The sequence below is a fragment of the Orycteropus afer genome, unplaced genomic scaffold (assembly GCF_000298275.1).
Source record: "Orycteropus afer afer isolate SDZICR_OR568_19922 unplaced genomic scaffold, OryAfe1.0 scaffold00093, whole genome shotgun sequence".
Lineage (NCBI taxonomy): Eukaryota > Metazoa > Chordata > Mammalia > Tubulidentata > Orycteropodidae > Orycteropus > Orycteropus afer.
In genome coordinates this window covers 5,647,319-5,667,623 of record NW_006921680.1, presented here as the reverse complement: position 1 = coordinate 5,667,623, position 20,305 = coordinate 5,647,319, and the positions used below count along the sequence as shown (strand labels likewise).

The following is a 20,305-nucleotide window of genomic DNA, read 5'->3' as shown; positions in this document are numbered from 1 at the left end:
GTACACTGACTCTCTGTACTGCATCCATCTTCTTGGATTCTTTCTGTGTTGTTTGTTTAACATTTCAATATTACAACTTGAGGGTTGAATTTTTTCTTCAGTTTTTTCAGCTTGATAAATGCTGAGTATGCTTTTCCATTTTGGTTTTCTAACTCCAGGTCTTTGCACATTTTATTATAATACTTTGTCTTCTTAAGCTGTCCTTTGAAATCTTCTGTTCAACTCTTCTATGTCATCATTTCTGCTGTTTGCTCTGGCTAGTTTATGTTCAAGTGCAATTCTCAGAGTCTCTTCTGACATCTTTATTTCCTTTCTTTTTAATGACATTTTACTTTCTTAATGTATGATGTCCTTGATTTCATCCCACAACTCATCTGATCTTCAGTCATTAGTGTTCAATGTGTGAAATCTATTTTTGAAATGTTCTCTAAATTCAGGTGGTATATATTCAAGGTTGTACTTTGGCTCTCCCGGACTTTTTTTAATTTTCCTTTAGCTTCTACTTGACTTGAATATGGGAATTTGATGGTCCCTTCCATCCAGTTGGCTCCTGGCCTTTTTCTGACTGATAATATTGAGCTTCCCCACTGTCTCTTTCCACAGATGTAGTCGATTTGATTCCTATGTATTTCATCTGGTGAGGTCCACATGTGTAGTTTTTGAAACAAGGTGTTTACAATGAATAGGTAGTTGATCCTGCAAAATTTTATTACGTGATCTCTGGCATTGTTTCTTTCACCAAGGCCATATTTTCCAGGTACCAATCCTTCTTTGTTTTTTATTTTCACATTACAATCACTATCAATGGGAGCTCTGGTAGTATAGTGCCTAAGGCACTTGACTGCTAACCAGAAGGCTGATGGTTCAAACCCACCAGCCACTCCTTGGAAAGAAGATTGGGCAATCTACTTCCATAGTGATACTGCCTCAGAAACCCAAGGAGGGGTTGCTATGAGTTGGGGCCGACTCAACAGCATATAACAACAACAACAACAGTAATTATCAATACATCTTGATTACATGTTTGGTCAAATTCAGAATGCAGAAGTTGGTGAAAACCATCAATTTTTTCATCTGCACTAGTAATTGGCGCATAAATTTGAATTATATCAACAGGTCTTCCTTGTAGGTGTATGGATGTTATCTTATCACTGACTGTGTTGTACTTCAGGATAGATCTTGAAATATTCTCTTGGAGAATGAATGTGATGTCATTCCTCTTTGATTTGCCATTCCTGGTAGTAGACCTATGATTGTCTGATTCAAAATGGCCAATACCAGTTGATTTCAGCTTACTAATACCTAGCCTGTTGATCGTTATGCATTCCATTTCATTTTTTATGACTTCCAATTGTCCTAGATTCATACTTTGGACATTCCACATTGCTATTATTATTGGATGTTTGCAGCTATTTCTCCTCATTTTGAGTTGCATCACCTCAGCAAATGAAGGTCTTGAAAGCTTTACACCAACCACATCGTTAAGGTGGACTCTACTGTGAGGATGCAGTTTTTTTCTCTGTTGTATTTTGAATGTCTTCCAATCTGAGGTGGTTATCTTCTGACATATTCTTAGAGTGTTCCACTGCTATTCAGAAGGTTTTCACAGGCCAAGTTTTTCTGAAGTAGTCTGTCTCATCATCCTTCCTAGTCTTTGTTAGTCTGGGAGCTCCATTGAAACCTACCCCCCATTGATGAGCCTGTTGGCATTTGAAAACCTGGAGGCACACTGCTGGCCTCACAGCAACATGCAAGTACAGTATGACAAACTAACAGATGAGTAGTAGAAACCGAATTTAGAGGACCTTTTATATACCACCCCTCCAACCAAAGATTCTGGAATCCACTTAATACTCTGTAATAAAGTCTTTCTGATTAAATGTACTAGAAGGAAGCCTGCTCTCTGGACTTGAACCTTAGCAGTTATATTCCTAGTTTGCTGGCTGGCTCCTAACTATACCCTTTTTAAGACAGGCCTTTGGATATGTGACAGAACATATCGTATACCCTCAACATCTTCCTTTCTCTAGGTGTCTCAGTAGAAGTTGATGGACACTTCACTTTTTTTCAGTGTAACAACATTGATGTATGTAGGGTTCACTCTCCTGAAGCTTAGACTCAACTTAACCCACAGAGTCTTTTTCTAATTTTCTATTGTTAAAGCGAGGCATCACCATATGTACCCAGGTCCAGCATTCGATTTGTACTTTTACAGTGCTCATCTTTTTTAACTAAGCCTCTTCCCCCGACTCCCTCCCTCCATTCTTTCTTTCCCTTTCTGGATCTTGGTCTCACAGAAAAATAATTAACTGTCCCTCCTAACAATTGGATAAGGAAGTAATCATTTATCTCCTCAAAGTCATAAGTAAATATGTCAGACAGTTTAGACCCAGGGCAGAGTTCTGAATCCCTCCACTTTGGATCACCACTGACATGAATCCTTTAATAATCACCCTTTGGACTTGACTGTTCAGTCATCTGTGAGTCTAACTATACTATCGTAACCTATCTAACTAGCCAGTTGCCTTGGGTCAATTCCAACTCATAGGGATGTCTATCAGAATAGAACTGTGCTCTGTAGGGTTTTTATCACCAGGCCTGTCCTCTGAGAAGTTTTTGGGTGGACTCAAACCTCCAATATTTTGGCTAGCAGCTGAGCATGTTAACTTTTTGCTCTTCCCAGGGACTCCTTTGTCATCCTGTCATATAACACAGTATCTTCACAGTAAGATTTTTTCCAAAAGCATAGTTAAATCCTGATCTTTTCTGTTTGCAGCACTTCCCTGACCCATTATTGTGGGAAATGAATTGCTTATTTACACAACCATATTGTGATGCAACAAAATAAAAATAATAGCATAATTTTAAACAATGATTCTAGCATATGAAAGCATTTCTTCAAGCACTGAATGAAATCCTTGGAGCTGGTCCTTCAAGCCAAATCAGCAATTCTCTATCTCTTTACTCGAAGGATCATTTTGTAATCTTAGTTCCACAGAACCCAATTAATTATTTTATAGTATTTCTCTTTCCTTCATTTCCCATTGATAGTGGGACCACCACTTTCTTAGCCCATAGTCCTTCACCTCTAGAGCATATCAAACCCAATTATTACTCTCTTTTGTCATTCCACCTATTCTTCCAAAGCAGTATCTTCAGACCATGTGACCTGCATATGAATCACACACGATTTCTGTAATTCCTATAAAACTGTGTTTCAGACTCAGACTTTGCCAGCATTTCTGCTACATTTTCATTTTCATTGCTCTTTTGACAAATATTTGCTGACAATGGTTTGGTTTTCAAGGACTTTTTTTTTTTTTTTTGCATTTCTATAATTAGAACCTAATTTAGTTTTTTTTAAATGGAATCACTAAAAGGAAGTAACTTTTATTTCTATGCGAGTTCTTCATTCATGAAAGAATGGAGAGCAATGGTTTGCTTCCTTTTTTATGATGCCTTTTTACTTATTTATTTATTGGTTTGGTTTACATGTTCAGTTTTTTCTCAAAGAAGATATTTATATAGCATTAAGATATTTAACTTTTGCATATGTGATACTGCTTTCTATACTAGGTATATTATCATTACAAGAATTTCAAGTATTTGATCGTTTGGATGCATTACAAATTAGATAAAATTTCTTCCCAAAGTACACTATCTGAATAATAATCATCTATAAGCCTAATTATTAAAAATGTGATTGGGAATAATATTAAGTTGTGTAAGAGAAATAAAGACATACTTTAGGCAACATTTAAATACATTGTGTGTAAGAATTATGAGTTTTGATTGAAGTAATATAATTTTAAGAAGTTAAGATAATAAGAGTTAAGAAATTAAGAGTCATAGCTGCAGATAACTCTGTTATTTGGTAAATTGTTTTACCCTTGGTACTCTAGAAAAATGGGAAATTCTCAGTATATTTTATATATGGCACTTTCAAAGGAAATACAAAGCACTTAAAGGATATATACTTCCTCTTCTTCCAACATAGGTTTTAAATAAAGATCATAAAATCTATGTCTGCATCAATCAGATATCATCAATATTATTAAATATGATGATGGTGATTAAAAATTCACATGCTATTAAATATTCAAGCAGCTGTAATTCTATAAAAGATGCAATTTGGCTACTTCCAATAGAAATGTTGTATTCTGAGGACCACTCAAAACAACACTTGCATACATCTGACTTAATTTTCTAGAGTAACCCACTAAAAGTTCATTTTTTTAAAGGACAGTATCTTGTCTATGTTATATATATGTGCTTGGTATTTCTCCAACTGTAAATAAAACTTTCAAAGAACAGACTCTCCTTTTTCTCTTCAGCTGCCTTTTCATTTTCTCTCTGACTAGTCCCATAATGTTCAGGGAAAAATACCAAGAATAATAAATCCAAATCTCTGTATAAAATATACCTTCATGACACACTCAAGCTGGAAATCACAGGAACCAATAAAAATGCAGGCAGCCTACTGATAATGAGGTCAGAAATACAAATAAATTTACTTTTAATGAAGACTGGAGGCACAGTAATCAAAGTGTTAAAATTCATTTCATGCATATCTCATTTGCTTCTTAGCTGATATTTACCACGCAATTCTGTGAGAAAGTAGAGGCCCAAGATGCTCCAGATAAATGGCTCAATTAATTGTACAGAGGTAGACCTCTTTGAGCTGAGCCAGAGCTGTGAGCTCTTTATTAAAAGCACTATTCTGTAGCCCATAACCTTGTTCCTTGACTCCTCTCTGGTTTCCAATTTAAACAAGTCCCCATGCGGCCTGCTCTAAAGGGCTTTGTCTCCCTGTCATTGTTAAGAGAGCTGAGGCATCCTGGAAGTGTGAAATCAGACCTCATGAGTTGAACGGTTCCCCAGGGAACGCCGGACTGCGCAGAAGGTCAAAGTCATGGGCCGGACCATCTAAAAGTGTCTGATCGCCGGTCTGTGACACAGCAAGTGGGGAGGGGGGTAGAGTGAAGAGGACTGAAATTGAACACATCTTAATTAAAGCCCACAGACAGCAAAACAAAATGTTTTCTAGGCACTCTGTCAAATGGGGCTTAAATTTAGTTCTGCTAATGAATGTGAGCTGCTAACTGTTATTTCTTAAGATAATAAGTCTCTCGCGGAAGCTGATTAAAAAAAAAAAAAAAAACTGTATCATGTCTTTTTCTGCTGTTTTGTTACTTAAATATTTTCCAACAATGAAGACAGTTTTCCTGAAGAAAAACATGGGAAAAGTCTATGCAAATAAAGGGGTAGTAAACATCTCCCTTAATAACTAGTAGATTTCCAGACTGCGGGGCTGGTGAGTTTCAAGTCTGTATGCAGAGCCTTGTTTTAGAAAAAGATATGCTCATTTCATGGGCATATGTCAATGACAGAGTTTGTTAATTGTAAAATTCTTTCTCTCCTTCATTTCCTAAAAGAGACGGTGCATTAATTTGAGAGATCAATTCAGCTGGGGTGGAGAAGTTTTATATATGAGTGTACCTTTTAATACAGTGAATAGGTAGGGCTTTGAAAGGGTTTCACAGTTCTCCCATATCACTGTTTCTGAAACTGAGTGCCTGGTCTCCCTGGGGAAACTATGACCTCTTCCTCTGGAGCTCAAAAAACAACCCAGGGGAAAATGAAGGGGAGGGGCTGAGGAGAAGAACCCTTTTCTCTTTCTTCTCTTAGTACTTGAAAGAACCAATAGACCAGGTCTAAACACTCTGCAAAGAAAGCCTCACTCAATATAGAAGACTTGAAGTGATCTGTTGAAAGCAGAAATTAGGCCCTGCCCAAGGAAAAGGATAATTAGAAGCTAGAAAAGACCATTTCCAACATGAACTGTTTCCCACCACTAAAAAATGGTGCCCCCTTCGGTCTTTCTCTCCTTCCAATCTGTCCAGTTCAAGAAACACTTGATTTAGTGGTATAGAGAACCTTGCCCAGTGAACACAGGACCAGAAAGTCTCTAGGTTTTGATTTGACAGTGTAGGGAAACATTAACCTTTTCACTGGTTAGCTGAAAGGTAAGTAAGTTATACTGAGCAGTATTTCTCTGTTACTCAAGTTTTTTTCTCTTAGGAAAAATTTTGCTGACCAACTTTTAAACCTAAAGTGCCACTTTCTCAAGGCTGTGAAAGGCTGCCCCCAATTTGACTGAAATTTCAATCCACTCTTGTGGCTCGCTCAATGCATGTGTATGTGTGGGAGTTGTAAATTGAGGCCTTAACCACCAGAGTTAATCTCTTTTTAAAATCTGTATTAACCTTAATGATTTGAAGTGCACTGTCCAACACTGGTCTATTGAGACTGAAGAAAAAACTACCCTCGACTATCAACTGTTTATTAGGGGCTTAACTGAAGTGACCTACTGTAGTAGTGTTCAGTTGAACAAGGCTATAGGCTTTTTGTGGAAAAAGAAAGAATTGAGGGTTTCATTAAAAAGTAATTTGTGCTTTATACTCACTCATTCAAAGAGAGTCTCAATTGCTCTTTATTCACACAGAGTTAATACAGTATCACAATGTTTCTCAATGAATGTGTCGTAACAAAAGAAAAATTTTACATTCTGAAAGGGAAAAATTCTTTATAACTGCAGTAAGATTGATGGCTACTTAAAAGATTATGGAATCTTTCCTGTGCTGATGTTTAATGTTGGAATATTATAATTTAAAATTTTCATCTTAAATAATTTTAAAAAATTCAGCTTAACTTATTACTTTATGATCAATTTAAAATATTAAAAATAAACAGAGTACAGTTGGCCAAAAGTAAGTTTTATTTCTTCAACTTGTGTAGAAAAACTTTTCTGCAGTCAACGAAATATTTTATAGTAATAACCACCTTTGGATCAGATCAGACAATATTCCTGGTTTTGCATAGAGAGTTATCAAACAAAAAAACAAACTCAAGTTGAGTCACTTCCTTTTCATTAACAACAATTCTAAAAGGATGCTAATTTGAGGATTTGAAGATATACTATTCACTTAATTCCCTCTTTTCAAATCGTTGCTTAGTATCTTATAGAGCTTGACTATTATTATCCACTGATACATCACATTTTAAAAGTTCTTTAAAAAAGTCAAAGTATAAAGAGAGCTTATTTGTGCCCCAAATCTAATGACAATGAACAAGAAGAATCAGGACATATATGTATTAATCCTTTGTAGAAGTAAAGATTATTTCAAAAACTTGGTGGTATATTCCAACATTTCTAAGTTAAATATATGGCCCTCAATTTTTGCCACCATAACAAACGTCACAAAGACCACAGAAGGTCCAAGAGTGAGCAAGGTCAAAGACTGAATTATTCTCTTGTCCTTGAATAGTTCAGCATCTCTCTTGTTCAATTCTGAGCACATTAGATTATAAGGTCAGCTTGGAATGAGGAATCATTAGATTTATATCCCTAAAACTCAAAGAAAAAAATGAAGAATTTGTTATTTAGTATTCCCCAAGTTAGTGTTCATTTTTATCAAATCAAAATTATGTTTCCTTGTATCTCTAGGGAAAAGCTATTGCTATTCATATTAATTTACATAGAACTATTAAGAAAGAAATAGCTCTATTTTTTCCAGCTTTGAAAGAACAAGTATTTTAACTTCCATAGTGGCACATAAGCCAACTGGCTTAACAAAGTTTGCATATTCATAAAGTTTTAAAAGTAATGACAGCTTCCCTCCAAAAGAAGACAAACATGTAATTGCATTCAACTTGTAACGGCAGGTGTAATGGAGAGGTATCTAAGCTTTTGAAGTAAATGATACTTGTATTTTTTTAATAAGAAATTATTATGCAAAAATTAATCAAATTATTACCATACCAGAAATATTTTTTAAAAGAAGAAAATGAATGAATCTAAATTGACCATTTAGTAAAAGGAATCAAGTCAGCATACATGCAAAAAGGTTACAAACTATCACCTCTCTCATGATTTTCTGGTTTGCTATTTTGAAAGAATGTTTGATAGCTTTTATTATCTTTTTTGGTTATAAATGAGTGGATAATTTTCACTCTCACCATTTTTATTTTTATGACCGAATAAACAGTCACTTGATAGTATGCAAATATTAAAATGAATGAATATTGTCATTTTGGAGCAAACATCTGCTATTTTAATTTTAAGGCATGCTACCTTTTAGTTTGGTTCTGATTCTGTTCAGTTAATTAAAAATCGGCATCACAATTACATAATAAATTTGGAGACTCTCAGATAATGGGAAAAGTGCATTTCTCTCCTTCAACTAAGTCAGTTACTTCTTTAGAGTCATTTTACCAAACATTAGCAAGTTCACAAAAAATAAGTGGATAACTTCAGATCCACAGAAATCTACACAAAAATTTGTCCAGTCAGTCATATTTACTATCCATCTTGAAAAGGATAATTCATGAAATGGTATAAATATCCCTACATCTTTTTAAAATTAAGCAATAATGAATGATCACATAGCTGCAGACTGAGGAAAAAAGGGGGGGATTTAATTCTAGACATTGATGAAATAATAACCATCAAGCCATTTCTTAACATGTCATAGCAAGAGCCATATCTAAATCAGGAAGCTTTAAATTAAGTACACAAAGAGGCAAGAGTAATTTTGGGATCTTTGGTGGCCTGCTTCCTGGATACAAAATTTAGAACAATTTAGATGCTTAGTTTAGATCCAGAATTATCTCTTGGTAGCAATGAAGAATTTGTACAGCTAAAGAATTGGCTCAGCAATCCAAATACCAAGAGTTCATACCAAAGTATTGAGTTTGATGCATTTCAGCTTTTTGTTGAACTATGCACACAGATTTCATTCACGTCTGAGTTACAAGTGTTGTGTTGCTATGATATCATCCGAGAGAAGATGGTACTGTGTGAGAGATGCTGAAATGATGAAAAAAATATCCCATTATGTTGGGAGCTCTGGTAGCATAGTACCTAAAGCACTTGACTGCTAACCAGAAGGCTGGCAGTTCAAATCCACCAGCCACTCCTCAGAAGGAAGGTTGGGCAATCTACTTTCGTAGTGATACTGCCTCAGAAACCCAAGAAGGGGTCACTATGAGTTGGGTCTGACTCGACAGCACATAACAACAATGTTGAATGAACACTGGAGAAGGCAACAGTGACCAGTTATTTTGTTTTTTATTGTTTATTTTTAACATATTACTCTGCCTTATAAAAAACAGTGTCAGTATAAAAATAGAGAGATATGCAAATTTTGTAAGATCACCTCTGAATCCTTATATTTAAATTGTTTACTTGGATCATCCAATAAGATAAAATGCAAAGTTAGATCATGAAATGGTGTAGAACTTGCATGCTGATTGATATATGCTAGAGGGGAATTGCATTATTTCTTACCTGTGACGTCAGCAGCCATCAACGCTTCAGCTCTGATTACTTTCACCTGAAGAAATCCTACGTCTTTCAGGTTGTGAAATATCCTCAATGGGCTCTGAAAGACCCCAACATCAGTATTAGCACCATGAAAGCACCTAAAAGGTCCTAAAGAGAGTGCTGAGAAAATGCCAAGGTTTACGGTGAATCTTAAGATGCTGCTCAAGTGGTTCATAGAGTCATTTGTGTTTTTTCAATATAAATTACTCTTCCATTATCACTTACATTTACACACACACTCACACACATACCAACATATTTATTTGATATTTGTTGCTGTGTAAGTAGATATTTTTTGAAAGAAGAAAAAATACTACAACATTTCATTTTCTTAAATAATGACCAATAGATGGTGAATGTAAATTATAGGATAGGATATGTCTGCTTTCTTCTTTCAACCTCCCCACCAAAGCACTCAATTAATCTTTCATCTGTGGATATGGATGGCTTGGAAACTAATGATTCTTAGCATTGAATCTTAAGTTGTTGGTTGTGTAATGTCCTTTAGGGATGAGAAAGTTACTATTCAACTCACTATTTTTTTCTAGTGTTTTCTTCTTGTTGAGTTCTAGAAACTGCTTGTGTTAGGTAAGAGTTAAATTAACTAATGATCACCTTCTAATATTTAATTCAAAAGACTTATGTTGCTCTATAAATCTTTTCAGCAAAAGAGATACAAATACTGTATAAAAATAAATTAATTGCTGACTAATAATAACTTCAAAAGTGATGAGTAATTTTTCTTAAACTTATAATTTCATTTCATACATTCTAAAATGTATAGAAATGAACATATAGAAACTAATAGAAAAATAAGATCCAAGTTATAAAATTTGTATCACTTCATAAATTAATACTAGTGTCTTAATATGTGTAGTCCTTGAAGGAATTAAGAAGGACAACAATACAATAATTCTTAAGTCTAATTAAAGGACATAAATATTTAGAGAGTAAAATTAACCTACAGAATACCAATGCATATTTGTTTCTTTATGCTTCATAGCAGTTTTCTTATGAAGAGATCAGCATTTCTACTCAGTAAATCCAAGGTACTTCTTTATCATAATCTTTAAAATGCTTCATTACCAGGGAGCACAATATAATAAAGTTATCTATTAAAATGTAACTAAAGTAAAGAGCATTCTCATCATCTTATTAATAATGTGAATGTACTGACAAGCCAAAGCATACTGTGATACGAACTTTATCAGTCTCGTATGATTAGCCATTGTTTACACTGAAGTTATGACCTTGGTGTACTGAGAAGAGAAAATGCAGTTATATGTGTAATCTCATAGCCTAACTTTTAGAAAAAGGAATGTTTATGGAAGGATTAACGCTTAATCTTTTATTGTTTCTAAACAATTGTTTATCATCCCAAATCTCTTTAAACTACCCAGATGACAGGGTTCAGTGAAAATGCACTTCTATCTTCATTTAAATTCCTGTAAATTAAGAGTTTCACGGGGGGGGGGCTTTGAACATCAATTTAGAGGTGTGCAGGTATGCTGCTTTCCTAACACAGTAAGGATCAAGTTTGGGAAGCTTTGTCTTACCCAATATTCTAAACCAGGTAAGTCTCCTATCCTAATGCTGGGAAATTGTTTTATCATAAAGTGTCTATACTTTAATTTTCAGGAGCAATTTATACCAAGTTTCACTGCTACTAAAACAAATATCATCAGTCCTCATGTCTGAGAATCGTTTCATACTGGCAACTTTATTCCACAGACGTATTGTCTGCTGGTGCTTTAGCTGTGATGCTCTGCTTCCCATTTGAAGTGGGTAATTATTGTTGGAAGTGTTGGAAGGTTTCATTTCCTCAAGTCAGCTGACACTCAGTAATTTATTGCAAATTTCATATGTTCAGGCCAGTGACACATACATTATAATAACCAACCCCGTTGCTGTTGAGTCTATTCTTACTCATAGTGACCCTACAGGATGAAAGCAGACTGTCACAGCTTGCTCCTGCAGAGTGTTGGTAGGTTCAAACTGCCGACCTTTTGGTTAGCAGCCCAGTGCTTAACCATTTTGCCACCAGGGCTCTCTTTAGATTATAATACAAACTCCAGGAAAAAAAGCAAATAACTTAAATATATTAGTTTAAAAACATGACTTTAAGTAATGCTTCACCAGGAGATATCCCTGCCTTGTTGTTTATGGTTATATTCAAAGGCCTTAAAACCTGGATGGCTTCTGAAGCCAGAAATTTCCATAGCAGAGGAATCTATGATTTGCTGTGAATCCTTTCAGCCCTCAATAGATGGGAAAAGATTGAAATGCTCTGGAGAGGAGTCCTCTTTATTTTTTTAATGAAAGGCTGTATAATATATTTTCTCTATGGCTGCAGCAGCTGTCAGGAAGAGCATCTCAGTTCAGCTCTATTATGGGAGAGGCAATACCCCATCCTATGGCATCGAGATGCTCTGAGGGGCCAGAGCTGATTGACAGCTTGTCACCGTGACGTCTTATTCCATCTCTGTTATGGAGAAAATTAATGTCACACCACCAGCCTTATGACTCGCTGTCATCTTAGAACTGCTCACCTTTTATCAATGCTCTAAATAACATTTCAAGCCCATCGTCTCACGGTGGACAATCCGGTCAAGGGACATTAAATCGGATGACTGTGAAATGTCATAATAAAAATGGAATGCTAACAACTTCTTCTCTAAACTAGCTCCTCTGGTTTTTAAACTGTGACAAGGGGGAGCAAGGGTTCAGCATACCCGTTCTGAAAAGGTCATACAATCGTTCTTGGTCTACCACCCATTACTAACTGCCCCCTATTGACCTTCCCTCCTTCCCTCCCCCCAAAAGAAAAAAGAAAAATGGAATTAGCCATCTTTTCAGAATGTGGTGATCAAATAATGGCTCACACAGTAATGTCTGTTTAATTTGTGGGGCTTCGACGCTTAGCAATGAACAGCTAAATGACAGCGATGGAGAACAGTTTCTGGGCTATTTCATATAAGAGTGGGGACAATTCATTTATTTTCTTGAGCACAATTCTTAAGTTTAACCTCAACTTTTTAATACACATATTCTTATAGGAGAGCATGTAAATAATTCTCCAAACTAATCAAATACCCTGCATTCTATGTATCTCAAAAACAAGTGGTATTTCAGACACAATACTCCATTCATTCACTTCACAATCTGAATTATAAAAAGAGAACACACTGAAGCCCTAAGATACAGGTCTTTGTCCTTGTATTACGTATGCTGTAATGCATGTTGTAGCTCCTTAGCAAGTATGTGTATGGAGGGAGATATAGGCCTATGTCTGAAATTCAGGGTTAAGGTTTTTTTAATATATTTATATATATTTCATTTTAATATATTGAGTAGAATGTAATCTGATAATTAGCTGGGCCATTCACATAATATTTCATATTTTATTGAAATAATATCTAACATTTGAAAGAAAATAAATAAATATTCAAATTCTGAATGGAAATGATTTAAAGAAGTCCATCCAGCAAAAAAAAAAAAAAAAAGAAGAAGAAGAAGAATCACTAAGACCTGGATTACTTTTAATTACCTATGTGGCAATATCATTCTAATATATGGGATAGTATCAAAATATTAATCTATCAAATATAGTCTTTAACACTTAGTAGAATTTTTATGTTAATACACAAATTAATTCCTTTAAACTTTTTTTGAATTCATGAAGATCACTACCAGTAACAAGAGAGTATATTGCACAGGATACCAAAGTGTGAATTTTCCTAACTGCAATTATATACAGATGCCACACAACAAAACCTTAGGCACTTAGTTGGTTTAAGAATATATACTATTTAGCCTTGCTAAGTCACCTCTATTAAACTGTTTATGATAACACCATTGGTGGATGAGTTGTACAAGCATTAGCAGACAGCTGATTCAGTGGAGATAGCCAGAATAAATTTGCTGAAGCACACATCCTGTTAATCTGTTTGAAGAATATTGTAGAGCATTAGCACCAGCACTTCATGTTATCTGCACAGCCTGATAAGGTACATCTTTATTAAATTCAGTTATTGAAAGGATGTCAGTCAGCAAATAGGAAAATTTTAAAATCTAAAAAAAAAAAAAAAATTAAGCACTTCTTTGTTAGTCAGAGCTTGGTTTCATGGCTGAGTGTCTAGAGGAGCCTTCTAAACACCTGGCAGCATGGTACAATGCAAGCTTTGTAATTTTAAGTGGAAAACCTTTCTCTCCAGCTTCATGAGTACTGAGACATTTACTTTTTCCGAGTCGCCTTTGACAGAGAACAGTGGAGTAAGAGCTCCTCTCTCTGTTGATTCAAGAAAACTACACGGCGGGAAGTGCATTGTGCAAGGATGCTGGGAAATAAGTGGATTTGGCTGTGAATTTTTCATCTGGTAAAATCTGAGGAGGGCAGTTGTTTTGGTGATTCGCTGTTCTACCTTGTCACTTCACATCTGATTAATAGGTAAAGCCCTTTCATCTTAATTTAATTTGACATTCAACTAAAAAATCATCAAAGAAATAAAGCAAGGCTTTTCCAAGCAGTTGAAAATAAAAATCACTAATTTTAATCCTCTCTAGTTACCAAGCTACTAATGAATGTAAATGTCATTAACTCCATTTCAGCCTTGGTAAAACAAAGAAATCTTAATTGCAACTACAAAGAGTTAAGGAGTTATTTTTAAAGTGATTTTGCAGAAAGGCCTAAACTTGACTTTTCTTTATGGAAAGCTTCCCTGTGTGATCATTTTGCTTGTAAAAATCAGTGAGTAGAATCTCAGAATCCCACACCTAGCTCTCAAAGAGACCCTAGGGACCATGAGACCTCTTGTGAATGGTGGATGATACATGGGTTTCTGTGTGGCATTTGCATTTGCCCAGCTTTCTGCCCCTGCCAATCCTTCCTTCAGACAGCTCTCTGGGTACTTCTATCACTTCAGGTAAATTATTTACACTCTTGTCTAGTCACACATGGACCCTGAAGGAGGAGGGTTACATACGTACATATCTCTTTAATATCTCCTCCCGTTCTTTCTGGTCCTCCACAGAGTTGACAGAGAGGTCAGAGATGCTGACTGTGGCCGAAGCTGTCAGGGTGACCAGCAGCACCAGATGTCCCTCACCCTCTTCCAGCTGTAACTCCAACTTGTGCGTCTGTTCCCTACTGAGGGCTGACAGGTCGACCTGGCACCTGGAAACAAATGTTTTGAATCAGCAAATGGCTTTCTTTGCCACATCAAATGGTAGAAATGTTGGCTGCTCAGAGCTACATGAAAAATAAATCAATAGAAATACTATTTCTGCCACTGGAGGAATGTCTTCATATCAGCTGACTTCACAAAGTTCATACTCTGATCATTTTAGTGTTTATAATAGTTTATTTCCTATAAGATATATACATATAATGTGCTTATCTGATTTTATTACTATGCACTGGTACCATATTCATAAAGCAATGAGGACTTTCAAGCCCTAGATAGCCTGAGGAATTAGGTCAGTGGACTTTGCTGACATAAAGACTATCGTGATCTAGAGGCAAACTATCAAGAACCTGAATTTTTGCATTACTTTTACAACAATGGGTAATTGCTTCTCATTCATAATTTTTAGTAAGCAGCAAATAAGAACATGCACTATGGCAATATCAGAAGTTTAACATTTTTCATGCCATGACAAATTATTACTAATATACTGCATAAATCCGAGTAAAAAATAAATCCCCTGAAAACACTGTAGTTCAAGTGTTATGCACCAGAGTTGTCCTAACAGTGGTTTCATAATGTGGCAACCCATGCTATGTCTGCCACTCTCAGAGCTAAACACCTTGCAAACTCTTTTCATAAAAATGCCAATTGATTTTGAAGAGAAAGATAATGTGGTGGCTGTGAGGCCAGTGAACTGAAAGAAAGGTGGCAGGCATGAATAAAAGGCATTTAAAATAGGAAATAGCCAATTACAAGAGTAAATGTGGTAACATATCATAAATAGGGTGTCCTTATGAGGGACATATTAAATTCTTGCTCCTTCTTATTCCTCATCCTGTCTATTTATTGTCTCTTGTTTTGCTCTTCAGTTAGACTCCTGTGAATAGGGCATCAAAGCTCATAGTTGGGCTCAATTACCTTTTTAGCATGAGCGATTTTTAGAAATTGAACGTAAGTCTGACATTTTCCTTTTATTTTTGCCTATTAGCTAACATGGTAAATTGCCAGGACAGAACTCAATGGGAGGAAGAGGAATGTAGATGCAAAAAAAAAAAGAAAAAAAGCAAAGAAGCACCCTGGTAAGTGGTACGAAGTATGTGTGTTAAATGCTAACAGTTGAAAAAGCAAGAAATTAAAGCTCATACCAAGTGTGGAAAAGAAGTTAAGCGTTCTGTTGCTACTGAAAGGTTAGCACTTCAAACCCAACCAACTGCTCTACAGGAGAAGACTTGGCAATCTGCTCCTGTAAAAACTGCTGCCTAGAGAACTTTATGAGGCAGGCCTTCTCTGTCATAATGGGTCACTATGAGTTGGAATCAACCCCACAGTACATAACAACAACAACCAAATCCAGAAAACATCTCCCTAGAATTAGAGTGTGTGAATATATACAGTTACCATATTGCTCTGCTAATGTTGTTGTTATGTGCTGTCGAGTTGACCCCAACTCATAGCGACCCCTCCTTAGGTTTTTGAAGCAGTATCACTACGCAAGCAGATTGCCCAACCTTCCTCCCGAGGAGTGGCTGGTGGTTTGAACCGCCAGCCTTCTGCTTAGCAGTCAAGTGCCTTAGGCACTACACTACCAGAGCTCTGTAATACCCCCTATTAAAAAAAAAATCCAACTCAACCCACTGCCATTGAGTCACTTCTGACTCACAGAGGCCCCATTGGGTTTCCGAAGTGGTAAATCTTTAAGGAAATAGACTGCATTGTCTTCCTTTTGTGGAGTGGTTGGTAGGTTTGAACCATCAACCTTCTGGTTAGCAGTCAAATGCCTTAGGCACTGCACCACCAGAGCTCCTTACTACTCCCTATTATGTATACTAAAAAAAACAAACTCATAGCCATCTAGTCAATTCTGATTCATGACAACTCTCTTTGGGTTTCTAAGGCTGTTAATCTTTACAGAAGTAGATTGCTTCATCTTCCTCTCATGGAACAGCTGGTGGGTTTGAACCACTGACTTTCTGGTTAGCAGCAAATGCCTTTCCCGCTATGCTACCAGAGTATAGATAGCCTATTTCACTTAATTACTGCATCTGGTACCAATAGGCTTAAGGGTTTGTGATGCTTGCAATTTTTAATTTACTAGTGAGTAAATTCAGGACCAGAGAGATTACAAGATTTAATGGAGTTATATAGTTGTTACCAGCAGAGCCAGGACCTGAACCCAGGACTCTGAAATCTAAGTTCTAGGCTTTTTCCTTGATCAGTCTGTCATTAAGCAATCATACACCCAACAAGAAAGTGTGTGCTAAGTGTGTGGTTCTCAATCCTGGGTAATATCTGGACTTATTTTTAATAGAAGGAAAAATCTCAGTTTCCAAGTCTGGAATTACGTTATCTTTGTTATGTTATTGTTGTTGTTGTTATGTGCCCTCGAGTCATCCCCGACTCATAGCAACCCCTCCTTGGGTTTCCGAGGGAGTATCACTACGGAAGTAGATTGCCCCATCTTCCTTCTGAGGAGTGGCTGGTGGATTTGAACTGCCAGCCTTCTGGTTATCAGTCAAGTGCCTTAGGCACTACGTGATCTTTAAACATTGGCAAGAAGTTGCAAACTAGGCAAGAAGTTACAGCTATTATAAGATGATAAACTAAGAAAAATTTGAAGTTTAAAAATTGTAATTTAAAAACAATGAAGCTCATAAAATTCAAAATAGCTATAAATTTATAGGAAAAATCATGTTTTTTTTCCTGCCAAAATTGATTGTTCAGTATTGGATGTTCCAAATGAAAGAGTTAGTCTCATATCAGAATTATGGTTTTAGCAATTTTAATGTGGACAATGCCTGTTTACACAGATACATTGGACAAACGTATACTGATGACTTCAAAACTCTTTTTGCTGGTTGAAGTTAATCACATCTCCTATTCATTTTAAAATGCTGTTCAGGAATAATCTTCAGACACCATTTTAAATGAAGTGTCACCTGATAACAAAGCTAAATTGTCTTGTTAACTTGTTAAAGTTAGCATTACAGTATCACTGACATCTGTATTAGATGGCATCAAATTAAGTCAAATTACTGCTGAAATGGGGCAGAGAAAAAGCTACCTCTTTGCTGCTTTTGAATGATTTTAACTTACTTTGTGTAAACATGGTATCTTGCAACAGTCAATTGCAATGTTAATATGGTACTAATTATTGTGGGGCAGATTCACTTGTATTTGGCTCCCCTGTACCTCTAAGGCCTGAACAGATGAAGGATTCAATACAGTTTGAATACAGAAAAAATGGTTGTAAGATGTTATCCAGATGGTCCAGGGTAGGTGAAAATAAATGGTTCTATATTGTTATCAAAACGAGAATGCAAACTTAAAAAGTTTTAAAACAAATTCACAAACTCTGAGAATATGTCCACAGCAGCTGACACAGGGAAAAGAGCCCTGGATTGGGAATCAGATTCCTTGCTCTAGCTCTCCATCTTTCACTAATAAGTTGTGTGACCTTTTTCAAGGCAACCTGTCCTCTCGAATTTTAGTTTTCTATTCTGTAATGTGAGGTAATTTGCCTAGATGAACTTCAAATTCTCAGCATCCCCAAATTCCATGATTTGTTATAACTGTATCCATATTTACACTTGTTACATCTTCCTTTCTCTGCAATTCTACAAAACAAGACATTAAGAGAACAAGCTTGGCTTACAGGAAATAAAATATTATTCTTCAGATGTATTTTCATAATGCCAACCAGGAGGAGAAACCGAAACAAACAATCTAATAGAAGCCAAAAGCAAAGTAGATCGTATACTGAATTCCTCCTCTAAGTCTGCCACATGTAGCTAGTGACTCTGAATTCCTCTAGGTCTGTTGTATACTTAACTTTATGATCACTCTGATTTCTTCTAAGCATGCGAAGTACAAAGCAACTTTCATGGCTTCTGATAATAAACTTTTGTTGTTGTTGTTGCTAGTTGGTGTGGAGTTGATTCTGACTCATGGTGAACCTGTGTGTGCAAAGTAGAACTGTTCCACAGGGTTTTCAAGGCAACCCTCCAGAAGCAGAGCATCAGATCTGTCTTCCGAGATGCTTCTGGGTGGTCCAAACTGCCAACCGTTCAGCTAGCAGTTGAGCGCTTGCTTGTACCACTCTGGGACTCCTCGGTGGTGGTGGTGGTGTCATCCAGTTGACTTTGACTCATAGTGACCCCATATAACTGAGTAGAACTGCCCAAGTTTTCTAGGTTGAAATCTTTATGGGAGCAGATTGTCAGATCTTTCTAGTGTGAAGCCCACAGGTGGATTCAAACAGTCAACTTTTGGTAAGCAGCCAAGCACCTAACTGTTGTGCCACCAAGTCTCCTTAGGGACTCCTTAAAACCCTATAAAAAAATGTCTGTCTTAGCATATTTCCTAAATACGACTACAAAATAAACTATAATATAATGAAATGTTTGGTTATAACATAACCAAAACCAACCTAAATTCAGTGTCATCCAGTTGATTCTGACTCATATCAACCTCCATTCGGTTTCTGAGACAGTAAATCTTTACAGAAGTATAGTGTCCCATTGTACTTCTGCAGAGTGACGGGTAGGTTTGAACTGCCAACCTTCTGGTTAGCAGTCAAATGACTTAGGCACTGAGCCACCAGACCTCCTTAAAACTATAATATAGGCAAATAAAATTCCTCTCATCTCATCATTCATAGGATTGAAGGGCAGAATGACTGAGCTATAGAATATTGAATAATCATTGGATGACAGTGCTGTAAAAATATATAATGTGTTCACTGCATGTACCTACTTTTTGTTTTGACCCACATTTCAAACGAAAAAAATTTGAAGGGAGTCCAATGTGGATCTGGATGTCAACTTAGATTTTAAAAACCACTACAGTTTTATCACTTCTAACAGTTGCTGTCAGGGTGATTCTGTCCTCATGTGTGTCAGAGCAGAACTAACTATGCCTCATAGGACTTCAAGGGGTGATTTTTTTTTGGAAACAGTTAGCCAGGCATTTTTTTCCCAAGGAACCTATGGGTAGACTCAAACTGCCAAACTTTTGGTTAGCATGCAAGTGTGTTAACCATTTGCACCACACAGGGACTAGTAGAATTGAAACACCCCAGTTTCTGCCATTACTGAAGTACCTTCAGATTTGTGGTAGTTGAGGTTGTGTGTCAACTTGGCTGGGCCTGGTTAGTGGCTGGGCAGCTGCATGTGGTTATTCCTCAGGGTGAGACTGACAATCAATTCCATGGTGGAATCTATTGGAGCAGCTGAGTCACTGCTTTAGGGATGTGAGCGGTTCCCAGTATAAAAAGAAGCGGCTTTGAGGAAGGTCTCCAGCTTTTAGGCACACTTCAACCCCGCATATAGCCAAGTCTTTGTTCAGCAACCTGCCATTCCCTGCCAATCTTTTTCTGGACTTGAATTAGTGGCCTGCCGTGTTGTTTAGTAACATTGGGACTATGCCTTTTTACTTGTCGACCTTGGGTTTGTCAGCATCAGCAGCCAGCAGCTGCCTAAGTGAAGAAAAGCCTCCAGCTTCAGTGGGCCAGGAGCAGGAGGCAAAGCTAAATCCCTAGGTTGAGGGGCTTTCATCTAGCCCCTAGAGCCTGGCACTTTGAACTCAGATGTAAAGCCTCCAAACTGTAAGAGAATAAGGTCCTGTTTGTTAAAGCCATCCCATCTGTAGTACATTCCTGTCAGAGCAGCATTAAACCAAAACCAAACTCACTGCCATTGAATTGATTTGACTCATAGCAACCCCTCCTTGGGTTTCC

General features: G+C 36.6%; 1 protein-coding gene across 1 annotated transcript in view; it reads right to left on the bottom strand.

Moving 5' to 3' along the window:
• MCTP1 (multiple C2 and transmembrane domain containing 1) overlaps positions 1-20,305 on the bottom strand; it is an 894,856-nt gene that overhangs the window by 211,501 nt on the left and 663,050 nt on the right. The window contains exons 11-12 of the mRNA XM_042781174.1: positions 14,372-14,558; positions 9,350-9,443 (exon numbers count right to left, since the gene is read on the bottom strand). Coding sequence (XP_042637108.1) covers positions 9,350-9,443; positions 14,372-14,558 — 281 coding nt within the window. The remainder of the gene's footprint in view (positions 1-9,349; positions 9,444-14,371; positions 14,559-20,305) is intronic.